Source organism: Candoia aspera, chromosome 2 (assembly GCF_035149785.1).
Source record: "Candoia aspera isolate rCanAsp1 chromosome 2, rCanAsp1.hap2, whole genome shotgun sequence".
Classification (NCBI taxonomy): Eukaryota; Metazoa; Chordata; class Lepidosauria; order Squamata; family Boidae; genus Candoia; species Candoia aspera.
The window spans coordinates 98760555-98774731 of record NC_086154.1 but is presented as its reverse complement, the minus strand read 5'-3'; the positions used below and the strand labels follow the sequence as shown (position 1 = coordinate 98774731).

At 37.9% G+C, this 14177-nt stretch overlaps 1 protein-coding gene across 1 annotated transcript in view; it reads right to left on the bottom strand.

The window, feature by feature from the left end:
• The window catches only part of TECR (trans-2,3-enoyl-CoA reductase), a 58658-nt gene extending 45616 nt beyond the window's left edge, over positions 1 to 13042 (bottom strand). Inside the window, exon 1 of the mRNA XM_063292546.1 lies at positions 12937 to 13042. Within this exon, the coding sequence (XP_063148616.1) occupies positions 12937 to 12951 (15 nt within the window). The 5' untranslated portion in view covers positions 12952 to 13042. The remainder of the gene's footprint in view (positions 1 to 12936) is intronic.
• Between the last annotated feature and the right edge of the window lie 1135 nt (positions 13043 to 14177).

Genomic DNA, 14177 nt, shown 5'->3' with positions numbered 1-14177 from the left:
TAAGAGCTGTCTTGAGTGGGACAAGAATTTGGAATCTGTTCAGCACTTCCAACAGATACCAAGGATTAGCTCCAAACAGGGGTATTAATAGAACTGTGCCTCAGACAGGAATGGTCACACTCATACCTCAGAGCTTCTAGAACAAAGAATTTATTCCAGTGGAAAGCGACACATAGATCATACTGACCGAATTAAGCTATTGTAAACTATAATCAGTTGCGCAGCAAGAATTGAAGGTAGTATGATGATCTACTAAGGGAAGGAGTAACGTCCCAGAAAAACAACTTGATGCCAGAGAAACGGGAGAAACATGAGAATATATTGAAAATACAGCAGCTTCCAACTGAAGCCTCTCAGATAAGTCTGTTGGAAAAATTAAAAAAATCAACATGAAAGAAAGAAGAACTAATCCAGACAGAACCCAACTAATATGAAACAAGCAAGAAGCCCTGGTAAGTAAGTGTTGTTGGTGTGAGGGGTGAGGGAAGAGAGTGGAATATAGAGATCAACATCTGAATTGCTAATCCTAATCAAGCTTGTATATACTACCCACTATTTCAGGCACACATTTTATGCAAGAATTCTTGCAAATAAGGGTGGTATTTGCTGAAATATCCACTCAGACATCATTCTTAACAAGTTGCTTGGCTGAGAATTGCAATGAAAACAAAACATAAAAATGCGAAGAGGCATACAGCACATAGGCAGGGCTGTTTTCCTAGTATGTAGCCTCAACCAAGATAGATATGTCACTTACAATTCAATGCTGAAGACCTTCTAGAAGGCTGTTCATAATACCACATTTGAATGTAATATCCCTTTCTTGGATGAACTGAATTTGCAGGTATCCAATTTGCCAAGTCTGACCAGGGAGACTATAGAGACTAAATAAATCTCTACCTCAGCACACAGAAATTCTGTCTTAGAGAAAATGTTCCCACCTTGGCATAACAAAGGCACACACAATCTATGCTCAAATGTTGAAATAAATTTAAATAAATAGCTAATTTTTTAACAGCTTACAAAATTCAAGAGCAGAGTTTAAACATTGATACTTATTTTATATAAGCATTAATAACTCTCTACACCTGTTTAGGGAGACCTGACTCATAAGACAGGCTCATAGACATGGTATTTTAAGAAGTGTCTTTTCCTGTATATGCCTATCTGAGCCCTAAAGTTATCAGAAGCTTTCTTCCAAATTCTCTAGAATAACGCTGCTCAGTGGAATAAATTCAAGCTTTCTCGGGAATAGCTTGTCAGCTATGTAATACAATGCCTAAAAAGGCTGCCTTGTATCTACTCTGTTATCTTTTTAATTCCTACAAAGATCTTTTTAAGTTCCCAGGGCTTTTAATTTCTAATATTTCTATGCTAAGCTGCATTTAAATTATTTGATTTATGTGGTATTTGTAGTCCATACTATTTCAATTGTTGCTTTAATTAATTGTAGTTTATGTATTAATATGATGGGCTTTATCTACAGGACAAATATACTGCAGAAGCAAATAAATCTGTAGTGCTTAGTGTAGGCTTGTGCTCGTAGATAACTGGAAAGTTATTAAATGCATAAAATCTACCATGGCTGTCTCTGGGACAGATTAAACATATGAATGGCAAAGTGGCCACTGGCCACTGTACATCCAGTCTACTTGAAGAAAGAAAACTGCATATAAAATTCTCCTGGAAAATCAAAAGCTGGATCCAGTTCTGCAGTCCTATGTGATTATGGGCAACAAGTACTTTTGTCACGATTCAAGATGAAATTGGACAACAGGCAGGCAGAAGCAGCAGACATAGCCAGAATCTTTGTGCCTATAAGTAGTATAGTTACAAACCATCCTCACTGGTTTGTTCTGAGGTAGTTATCTGAATGCAGCACAAGAGTTTCTAGCTAGAAGAGAAAGCGACCAGGGGAGGTGGGGGGGGGCAGAAAGCCCTAGAAGAGTCTGCAGCATAATCATAAGCTTGGCTGGCTATGTCTGCCACACTACAGGTGCATGTGCTGTTATCAAGATAAGTATGAAGAGTATCAGAAAGGAAATTATGGTTCTGCCTCCCTCCTGCTCTCAGATGCAACTGAAGCCAGTGCAAGAATGTAGTAATAGTATCTCTTAATTCCCCGCTGACTGAAAATATTAACAACTCTAACTTGTGTCAGACTGATTCCCTGCTGTTTCTATCCATCTAATACATTCCCCAAGACACAAGCGTTAAGAAGTTTATGTCCCAAAAGGGAATTCCATTACTTATGACAGTTTCACTCCATAATTTCTATCAGTTCTTCAAGTTACACAATCTACAGTCAGTTGCTAAATTCAAGACTTAGGCCTAACAAAATTCCTTGGGCAGTTTTACTTTGGAATCCAAGGTAACTAAAATATTCTCAAGTAACTTTCATGAATGTAAAAAATAAAAAGCAATGTTCATTTCATCATAGCTCCAGTATTCTTGAAGTAGTTAGGGAAAGATAGTTGGCAGAAGTCTGGACAATTTCAACACCCTTCAGTAAGAGTGAAGATGTAGAAATAAGTTAGACTTGACTTTCCAATTTGTAAAAGAGACAGCTGTGGGCATGGTGCCAAGAGAAATATTTGACACCTTTCAGATGAGTGCAGTGAAGCATCTTTGAGATGTAGCAAGATGGTGATTGCCATTTAGACATTATAGCAAGGTTTCTCAACCAGGGTTCCATGGAACCCTAGGGTTCTGCAAGAGGTCACTAAGCATTCCCTGGGAGATCACAATTTATTTAAAAAATTATTTCAAATTCAGGCAACTTCACATTAAAGAGGTAAATTTCATTCTTTATTTTTACTTTAAGAACTAGTTTAAGCGCTGTTAATGCATATATACAGACTACACATGAAACAAATATAATAATTTTGTAACAGGCTCTATATTTGAGCCTGAATGTGCAGGGGTTCCCTGAGGCCTGAAAAATATTTCAAGGGTTCCTCCAGGGTCAAAAGGTTGAGAAAGGCTGCATTATAGTGACAGCAAAGATAAGCAAATCTAGAAGCCGAATAAACAAATGTGGTAACAGAGTGGTTCAGTATATTATTAATAATAATCATAATAATTATTAAACTTGTGTGATGTCCAACTCTCAACAAGTCTGGGTGGCTCACAACTATCAAAGAAATTACAATAAAATCAATAAAAGATAAAAGATGGCAAATGCGATGAAGTAAGGGGTCTCACTCTCCCTCACCAAAGGCCTGGTTGAAGAACCAGGTCTTCATGGCTCTTCTAAACAACAGCAGAGTGGGGCCACCCAGATCTCAGGGGGAACATTGTTCCAGAAGGCAGGCACTACTACAGAGAAGGAACACTTCCAGGGTCCCCACAGATGCATTGCTTAATCAAAGGAACCTAGGGTAAACCAACCCTGCAGGATCGAATCAGCCAGGTAGAAGTTATGGGAGAAAGGAAGCCCATCAAGTAAGTAGGCCCTATGCCATGTAGGACTTTATTGGTAACAACCAGCACCTTGAATTGCACCTGAAAGCAAACCAGCAATGAGTGCAGCTCACGAAGTAGAGGTGTTACATGGGCATACTGAAGCATGCCCATTACTGCTTGCACTGCTGCATTCTGGATCAGTTGAAGCTTCCAGGTAGTCTTCAAGGGCAGGCCCATGTAGATAGCATTGCAACAGTCAAGCCTTGAGGTGACTAGGGCACGAGTGATTATCTTAAGGGCCCTCAGATCTAGGAAAGGGTGCAATTGGTGCACCAGATAGACTTGTACAAAGGGTTTCCTGATACAGTACTGAACCCCACATTGATGATACCAAACCCCCAATGGGTGGATGACCTCACCAGTGGTTTCATGTTGATGTTGAAAAGGAGAGGAGAGACAGTAGGCTGCTGTGGCACCTGACATAGGAGGGGCCTAGGAAGTGATCTCTCCCACCACCAACACCAACTAGAATTGGCCTTGGAGAAAGGAAAAGAACCATCATTAAACAGTGCCCCCAATCCCCAACCCATGAAGCCAGCTTAGAAGGATACTGTGGTTGACAGTATCGAAAGCCGCTGAGAGATGAAGGAGCACAAGGATAGATTCACCACCACCATCCCAGAAACTGAGCATAAAATAAATCCTGAATTATGTTAAAAAGGTGAAGGCCAGAAAATAGTATCCACTTAGCTTATGTTGCTATTCTTGTACTATGTACTGTCTACTAAATAAGTTCTCAGGACAGTGTTTAAAATATAAAAAAATAAATTAAAATATTACAAATCAGCTTAAAACCATTAAACCTCTAAACAGAGAACAGCAGAAAGTAAAATAGCACTACCCCTTAAATTCCAAAGCATCAAATACTTCAAAAATTGGGAAAATAAAGAAGCTGTAGCATTGAAATTACAGTGAGGCATTAGGCAAACCTCTCTGAAGAGGGTGTTCCATAGGCAGGAGACCAACACCCAAAAGACAATTTGTCTGGTAGCAATGTGCCTTGCCTCACTGGATACGGCACCTGAAGAATGACCCCAGCTGAAATTCTTAAGATCCTGGAAGATAAATAGCTTGTGAAATATGGCTTTTTGCTACAAAATACACTGGATACAGAGGGCTATGATTAAAAGCTTAAAGAATGTTAATGTAATCCTTCTTAATGACGATCAAGTTTTAACTGGTAGAGGCATTTACAACACAATTCCAAACAGAGAGACAAGACATATATAAAGACTTCTACACACTAATAAGAGCTGTAATAGCCAGATTCACACATAATATTGTATACCGCTGTGTACTGTTTCAGACTCAAAGAGAAAAAGGTGCTTTGGAGGACATGAGGACACCCATGTAACATCTATCTGCAAGTACTTAAAACAGCTACACTGTCTCCTGAGATCACAAAGCTGACTTTCACCAGCAGTGAATCCCTGGAAAAGATGTGCTTGATTTAAGGACTTGCAGAAGGTGGGATAGAGATTGCAGGCCTTTCTCCACTTGCACTTAATTTGTTACATAAACATCATTTTACGTAGGCAACATTTTCTTGCTGGGTTCCCAGCCCACAAAGTGAGATAGGCTTACATCATCCTTAGCTGTACTGGAATTAGTGTTTCTGCCCTTAAGCTACCAGTATCAAGTTGCAAGATATATAAAATCTGACAGGCTTCACTGCCCATTCCATCATGAGTAATAAAAATTAGGCACTTATTACCCATTTCAGGCCAATATGGACATGCCTCCCTCCAATTCCTAAGTTATATCCTCTACTGCTGTTTGTTTTTTCTCTTGGCTTGTAAAACATTCCAGAAGTGTGGAAGATACTTTCTAACTTCTGCAAAGAGATGGGGGCTTTCTCCTGCTTGATCTTTTTTGGAAGAGGTTGCTAACATCCACAACAGTGGATGTTAGCATTTACACAGAATTTTCTGCTGCCTGCAAAAGACTGGCATGGGGCTGATGCTGTATAAAGTTTATTTGCAGAGTTGCCCAAGAACACTAGAACTACACTCTTCTGTTTTTCAGAACTAGGGGAAGTCAGCATTTGTGTTTATTCATATGACCACTGTGAGCTCCTTCATGAACCTGTTCACTTTCCAGTGCTTAGTCTTTATCAAAAGGAAGATTACAGAAGTTCATAGTTGTTAGTCCCACCTAATTTCTGCATCACTTTCATAATTTGGAAATGTTTTCCCACCAGCTAATTACATTAGGAGGGGGGAAAGGAAAGCAAAACCAGAGGAATCAACCAACTGTTTTGATTAACACACCCTGCAGGTGGACAATCAGGATACTAACATTTATCAGTGAAGCAAAACAGACCCAAAGATGCAGAATAGGGATAGGCAATGGAGGCAAAAGATCTCATACTGGAGTAGTTTTCTGCCAATTCATGGATAGCACTTCAGCAATAGGAATAGATCCTGCGCCAGGCTGCAGTGGGATTTGGTCTTTCTGCTAAATACCAGTTGGTATTTAGGGGAGAGAAAAAAAGAGGAAAACACTGGAGATCGTATTTGAAATGCACATTCTCCAAAGTTAAGCTGACAGCACCCTCTGGTGTATAACAAAATTTTAACAACTAAAAGACACCTACCTTCGCTTCGATTGGTACACCTACAGTTGCTCTACAAAGCAACTCAGTTGGCTTACACATTAAATGTATTTTTTGCTGACAAAGTGCACACCACTGTAGCAGATAATTATCTCATTTACTTAAGTTATTCAAACTGGTGAAACTCAATAGAACTCAATAAAACAGATGAAGAGTGGAGGATTTGGAGGGGAGAGGGAAATATACCCTTACTAAAATAAATTATTAAAAGTTCTTTCTCTAATTAGCTCATAAGAGGCAAACTTAACCTTTTAAATGTAACTCACCAAATGTTTCATTTTGAGCTTGATTTTTATTTTATATTGAATTTCTTACATCATGCCCATGGAAACAAATGCTGCAAGCTGTGCACAAATGGCAGCATGTACTAGCCAACTACTTCCAAAGAAACATTTGTAAATGTAAGACAGCAAATGGACAATTATAAGTCAGTCTTATAATATTTAGTGGTCTTAATTCCCAAGTAAATGCAGCCTAAATGAAGCTTATTAATTCTAATTTGTAATTTTATGATTTGAAAAAATATTTTTATGCAGTTAACATTAACCTTGGGATAGAGATACAGGAAAAAAAAAATTCTTACACAGTCACCAATATATAATAAAATATAAAAGGACCAAGATTTCTGCACATAGCCAGTATATTTGGAAAACATACAATTTTAAAACTGTCCAAACTGAACCTTAGTCAAAGCTTTCATATTTATCTTTAATAAAGACCCCTTAGTAAATGTGGTAGTTAGAAGAGAAGAAACACAACATGCAATAGTAACTGGGGAGGGGGAAGCAAAAATAGGTATAAATGAACTTGCAATGGAAGGATAGAAATAGTGGGATCTGCTAGGACCATTATTTGCTGAAATCAACATTATTTAGAATTGCTTAGAACAGACTTCTGGGGAAGAAATTGTGAACTGAAGATGCAACCATGGTGGAATGAAGAGCCAGTGAGTAGACTGGCTTTTTGTAATTCCTCTCTGGACAAGGAGAGGACTTGAGATCCCTCACAGGTGCTCCAGACAGTTGCTCCTCACAAGGAGACCACAAGACAGCAGTCTCTGGTGGGTTTAGAGCTCTGGGAGACAAGGGAATAGCCATCTTGCTCAAACTACAATCGGCGCCTTTCAATCGCCTGGGTTCACATACTTCCTTTTCTCATCACTTTTGGATATTGTTTGTTAACTGCTTTTCAGCTATTAGGAACCTTTGGATCAACGAGTCTTAAAATACTGGGTAAATTTCCTTGAATCCTTAGCAAAAAAAAGTGTTAAATACAAGTTTAGGGACTTGATTTTTTTTTTAATAAACAGCAAAAGGATGATTAGAACTTCAATTTTGGAAAGCTGCAAACAGACTAAGGATCCATATGGATTTGAAATAAGATTTTGGAATTAATTAAAATAATCCTTCCCATGGGAAAATGCTTTTGTTTTGAATGCTTTTTTAAAAAAAACATGTTAGGACGGGACTTCGAAGGTCCTAGAGGGAACTAGAAGGAATTAAAGATTACAATTAAAGAAAAAGAACACTTAAATTTGAATTACTAATGCAGAATGGAGCAAAACATTTTAACACTGGACATATTGAAGGATATTTTTAAGCAATGGACCCAGAAGTTAATTTTAAGAGTGTCTGCCTCTATAGACAGACTGAGATTAAAATATGCTATGGAAGAGGAACAGGTTTTACTGGACAAGACTGAGACTGATCTGAAAGAGGATTTAAAAATGACAGGCTACAAGAATGATATGGAAAAAGATGCTACCCTGGATATACAAATGAAACTGGCTGATGCCTTAATAATTAAAAGGGATATACAAGTGACAAACTAAGAAGTGACCTGGATAATTTTCCTATGTTGGATTTACAAAAGAGGCTTGTTAAAGCTTTTGAAGAATTTTGTGAGAAGGGACAAAGAAAAAACGAAAAGAAATCAAGTTTGAGGACATTACTTGAATGGACTAAAGATCAAGATTGTTAAAAGTAAAAAGAAGGAATAAAGTTGGTTTATTTGATCAAGATTAAAATAGATATGTTATCACCGGTAATCCTTAATGGAATTTTGCTGATCAAGACTGAAATGATCAGGTTTTAAGTATTCATTTATACATAAGAGATGGGCTATGGAAAGAAGAGATCATTTATTGTATTTTAAGAGGTGATAAGTTACTAAAATTGTTTATACTTCTGATGAAGGGGGAAATCATTTCTTTAGATATTTTTCTTTTTCTTTACTATATTATTTTTCTTTTCTATTTTCTTTTTCTCTTCTGCACCTTCTATTTCTTTTTTCTTTTTTTAGTTTGTATTAGTTTTTTATCATTATAGTTGTAATTTTTAATAAAATTACTATGAAATAGAATTGCTTAGAACAGTTAAAACAAAAGAGGATAATTGCTCCAAAAGGATCTCTCCATTGAGGAATAAACTGTAAAATAGCAAATTAGTTCAATATCAACAAGTAGAGAGAAATACATTTGGAGCACAAATAAATGCCTAACTTGCAAAAAAAATATTGATGGGTTCACAGGTGCAACAATTTTAAAACACTCAGTAAAGTTCTGGTCTTCACCAGCATCTCAAATTAATCAAGGGACTCGTCCAAGCTCCATGTATAGAATTATTACAAAGGCTGTTGCTTTATAGTTTAGAAAATGTACAGTGTGAAGAATGGGATGAGAAGTTGTGCTCAAATGGTGTAAAATATGTATATTAAGCTAATATATATTGCACTGATAGTAAAAAAAAAAATGGTCAGAAGGGAAATCAAAAAGTTTCAACCTCAACACCAAATAACATCTTTACTTAACTAGATAGGCCTATTATTCTCAGGAGGCCAAAACATTTTTGAAAAATAAATACGCAACCTCTAACTTAGAGAATGGCTGCATGTGACTACAGTGATATATGCTGGACCATGTAAGCACACAGAATACTCATAGAAAAGGGCTGTAAGACCCAACAAAGAATTTGCTTTCAGTGTATTTTGTCTTGTGCCTCCTGCTGAGATTAACTCCTTATTCACCAACTTCAGAGTAAAATAGAAGCATTGAGAATTAACTTTATGAGCAACAAGCCTTTTACCATCTGCACAGCTTCACTCTAATTGTTTCATGATCACAAGAGTACAATAAAATGTTTAGAACTGGCTTATAAGATTTGTATTCATTTTCTGAACAACTAACTTAAAAGAAACACTATATAAACATTAAGTAAAGAAATAGTCACAGCAGCTTATCTTGAAAAAGTTAACCTGTGTCAGACCTCGAATGGAAGACTAAGAAACACTAGGGTTTTATGCCAGACTAGACAGGAGACAAATATCACAGAAAGCAATTGCAAACCACTTCTCTATCACTGCCAGTAAAGCTAACATACTGTACATGTAGTATTCAAGGAGACTTTACCTTAATAGAGAAATAAGCACTTGTAGTTAAAATGGCCTAGAACAAGGGTAGGTAACTTGGCCTCCAAATGTTTTAGACTATGACCCCTGAAATTCTTTGTGTTGGTCATGCTGGCTGTGGCTGATACAAGTTAACAAGTTAAATCTAAATTTCTGGAGAACACTAGGTGGCCTATTTCTGTCCTAAGAGTATTGTAAAGAGTAGAATCTTCAGTGCGATCTTTAATACATTAGAACAGCAAGAATTTTAAGGAGGTAATCATGTAACAGAAAATTCTGTGTATTTCACCCTGAAGCAGACCTTTGTCTTCTTAGCAAATGGCCATGTGACCTGGAGAAATAACAGGCTCCAAGGATAGTCTTTCCCAATTAAATTCCCTCCAGATGTGTGTGTGATTAAAGGTCCCTGTGCCCTCAGCCCACATGGCCATTTGGGGAGCAGGTGGATAGAAGAGTCAGGCTTAGACATCTCTCTGCTATTAATGATGAAGGTTAAAATCAGGAAATTAATGAAAGAAGAAACTACAAACTGTCAGTAAATAATGGATATTCCCAGTTGATTCTGAGAAAGGTTATTATTCTCTACCAGATCAAGGTATTGTGGTAAGAGATATTAAATACTCTTCTGCTCAGTATTCAGATAGAGCCATTTGAAAAACTGCTGAGCTGAGCAGGCAATGCAAATAGCCAATCTTAGTACAGTTGCACTGCTAAGCATATATCCATTTACAGGACAGGTGCAAGGGCTGCTCTGATCTCATGGCTGGAAAAGCATGCTTAGCTGTTCAGGATATCTCCAGATTGCAAGGCAAATGTGCAAATGCTGTATTGCAAACAACATTTACAAGTTACATTGTGTTCTTGGAGAAAGAAAAATATCAGAGTAATTCATACAAGAATCGTTGTTCTCTAAAAACATTCCAAACACCTACAAATTTTAAGCCATGCAACTGTCTCCAGAGCAGGAGCCTCCTAGACAGGAGCTGTGACTGGTGGTCATAGTCATAAAACAATATAGACAACCATTTAACATGAATGTTATATTTCAGACTTTGTAATCTAGACCCATATTCTCTTAGATAAGTAGTGATTAATTACTACATAAATTTGTCTTCTGTAGGACCTACACCACACAGAGAGGACATTGGGACATGTATTAGGGCATATACTCAGCTGACAAGACCTGCTGGACATTATTACTCCCAGTGAACACAGTTACAAAACATGCCATACTCTTCTTCAGCTACTATACATATTTCATGAGAACCCTGACAGTAACTGTCAAGTTGTATTTTAGGAAATATAATTTACACAACTTCTTATAAAGAAATTTCTAAGTAGTCTCAATATTTTCCAAATCATAATTTGAAAGCCCTTGTTTTAAACAGAAGTATTAGAACAGATAAACTATCGAGTTTTAAAATAAATGTTCAACCTTGCTTTTTATATTTTGAAAACAATTATAAAGTGGATTGCTAAAGATCAAACAAGGACATCAGTTATGATTATTACATGCCTAGTAATCAGATCAAATACAAGAAGCTACCAGTCTATTATATTAAATGAGAGAAGACCCTCAATGAAGTTCAAAAGCCTTTTGGAAGGCTCCCTTATTCTACTACATAAATTGGCAAACATTCAGTAAATTGAGAATTGGGGATATTTTTAGCAGAGTCCACCAGAATAAAATATAAATCCACTTTGAGCAAAAACTAATCTAGATTGCAGACAGAAAGTTATGTTAATCTGAAGCCCCAATAAGAGATCTGTGGCACTCAGGAGATAATAATCTTACTAATGTACAGTTGCTGGTTATGTTTTTAAGATGTATGTCCCTGTTTCTCTTTCAGTCTTAGAAAGAAGCTGACCTCAAAAAATATGAAGGTAACATGTTCTTCAAGCACCCTACCATGCATTCAAGTTTCAGGATAAAGGAACAATCCTGAACAAAGATTATAGCAATCAATAACAATGCTGTAACATTCCCACCTATAATTATTAGGAATTGTGTCACAAAAGCTACATTTTAAGCTTATGACAATGCAACACAGTTGCTTGTCTTAAAAAAGACAGGACAAATTATATTACCCTCTTTATATCCTACCTCCCTCACCCCTTTGTCCTCTCAAACACTATATTGCCAGGTCAGCTACTACCATAGTAGCAACATCTGTACACCATGCTAAGCATAATTAGTTTTAAGTTTTTAAGTTTTGTTAGCCTATTTAGATTAAACTTTGTACAGAGATAAAATAATAGTAAGGTTTGCAATACTTGTTCAACTGAACAAGCCAAAACATTAACATATCAAAGCTGCCTTGCACAATGAATTTTAGGTTCTCTTGAGTAATCAGAATCATGGCAAAGAACAACAGAAAAGACCCAGAGATTATTAGAGAAACAGCAGAAAGATTTGGAGGTAAAAGCAGAAAATATATATTGAAACTATAATGTGTATAGAAACACACACACAGAAAAAAAATAATACTTTAAAAAAATTAAGATTTCTAAATTTGACACTTCACTACTACCACTCATTGAACACCGCCTTCCAGAAATACCAGAATATGATCATTTTTTTTTTCATACCTATGGAAAGACACCTGAAGAATATATGCAGAAAGGCATTGTTTCCATGTCAATCTGGCAACAATATGGAGCAGGGTTTTTCAAATTGTTCTGCAAGAACTTGATTGGGTTCCATGACAGACTAAGGGCAAAAAAAGAAGTTCATTTGGACACAGCCAATTTTCTATCAATGGAGCTTGGTCAGGGATCTTTAATTTTTTTTTTAACTAACAGGTTCCACAGTCTGAAGAAGTCTGAAAACCCCTGATTTGGAGCACTTCTTTCTTCAAAGAAAATTCAGAATATCTTTGGACAAGATTAGTTTGTCGCTTAACGCATGAAGAGAACAAGCAAGATCAGACACAGAAATCTGCTCCCCCTAGCCGACAAGAAAAGTAGAGAGCTTCAATTAGTACAAGAAAGATCAAGTTTTCACACACAGAGAAAGGGGAAACGAAAAGACCAACGTATACAAACACTCTAAAAGACCAACGTATATAAATACAAGATTTTTGGAGTGTCATGGAGTTCCTTCGCAAGAAGTAGAAGCAGTCTGCGAGGCTGAAGAGACCACTTTCTTGCAGAGGGACACAGCATGCCAACGAAGTAGAAAAGGACTGCACACACTTTAAATTCGATTAAAACTTCATCCCCTTTCCCTCCAACTTCCAGCGCATGCTTATTCGAGCTGTCGCACATGCGTACCTTCCCTCTCGGCACAAACGCTCGCGTACGCGCTTTCCACAAGACGGAATCCCACGCGTGCGTCGTACCCACCACCTCCCTTAGGTCAGAGAGCAAGGACCTGACTCTCCCCTCTGACCACTGAGCAATGGCCACTACCGCACGACCCCACGCGACGCCCTCGGATTCCAGCGGCTCACCTCGTAGTACTTCATAGCTCCGCGCTCGTTTTCGCTCCCACAGTCGAGCACCCTTTCTCCTCACGTGACACCTCTAACTTCGTTCAGGGGGAGCGAGGAATAATAAGGCGAATCACAGGAATTCTATCTCGGACGATCAGCCAATTAGACGCATACAACTTCCCACCCGCCTACGAGCCCACCCCCAAACGTCACCATGGCAACTTGTAGCGCATGACCACATCTGCCCAATCAAGAGGCAAAAGGAGAGAAGTGGCATCCCGGTGAAGCAATCATAACATCCGAGAATCTTGGACTTAATCCAATCACAAAGCTGCAAACAAATATAGATGACCTTCCAAGGATTGCTGCAGGTGATGCGGTGGGGGCTGAAAAAAGAATACGAGGGCAGTCCTCCTGTCCGCTTGCTGACCTGAGAGCAAGCTCTGTAGAGTTTGTTGGAAGTTTCTTCTGAGTCGGCCGCAGACAAGGTCCAAGGATCGGGATGAGAACGGTTGCTTCCATTCCTATCGGTTGAGAGAGGGAGTGCTATATAAAGAGAGTTGTTCTACATCAGCTTTACACTGGAGTAAGTCTCACTAGAATGGATGATGCTTTCAGTTTCTAAGCTCCACACCAGCAATTATCAAATTAGTTCAGTGCCATCCAATCCGGCTCGATTCCTGGTGGTTCCGTGGACAAATACCACTGGCTTGGCCTGATTTTAGTAACAACTTGTTGCTTTTCGAAGGATGTGTTCCAGTAACCTCTTCTGTCTTGCCCATCCAGACCCATAATTTGAAGGGATCCATTTTCTTTCCCAGTGAAAGCTGTTTTCAGGATACAGTTTGTTGCCACAGGGCCGTTAATTTAACCATTCCGATCTTCGCTGTTGTAAATATATGCTTACCCTTCATGATCCTGTCTAAGTTTGTCATTGTCAGTGCCTTCCTTCCTGTTCCCTCCTCACTTTTTTTGTTCCTTAACCCAAGAAAATAAATAATCTACCGCCCTCGTTTCTTCACAATCAAGTTTAAATGCAGAAAGTGTGGAAGTTGGCATTAATTTTGTCTTCTTAATATTTAACATTAACTTAATTTTCCTTTTCCCTTTATATTTTTGTTATGAACTCTCCTGAATCTTTACTTCCAGCTTCTAAATTGTGTTGTCACTTCATTTTAAAATGTTGGACACCCAAGTTTGATTCTAGCTGTCATCTCTTCTAGTTCTGCCATTCTTAAATTATATATTGTGTAAGTTCA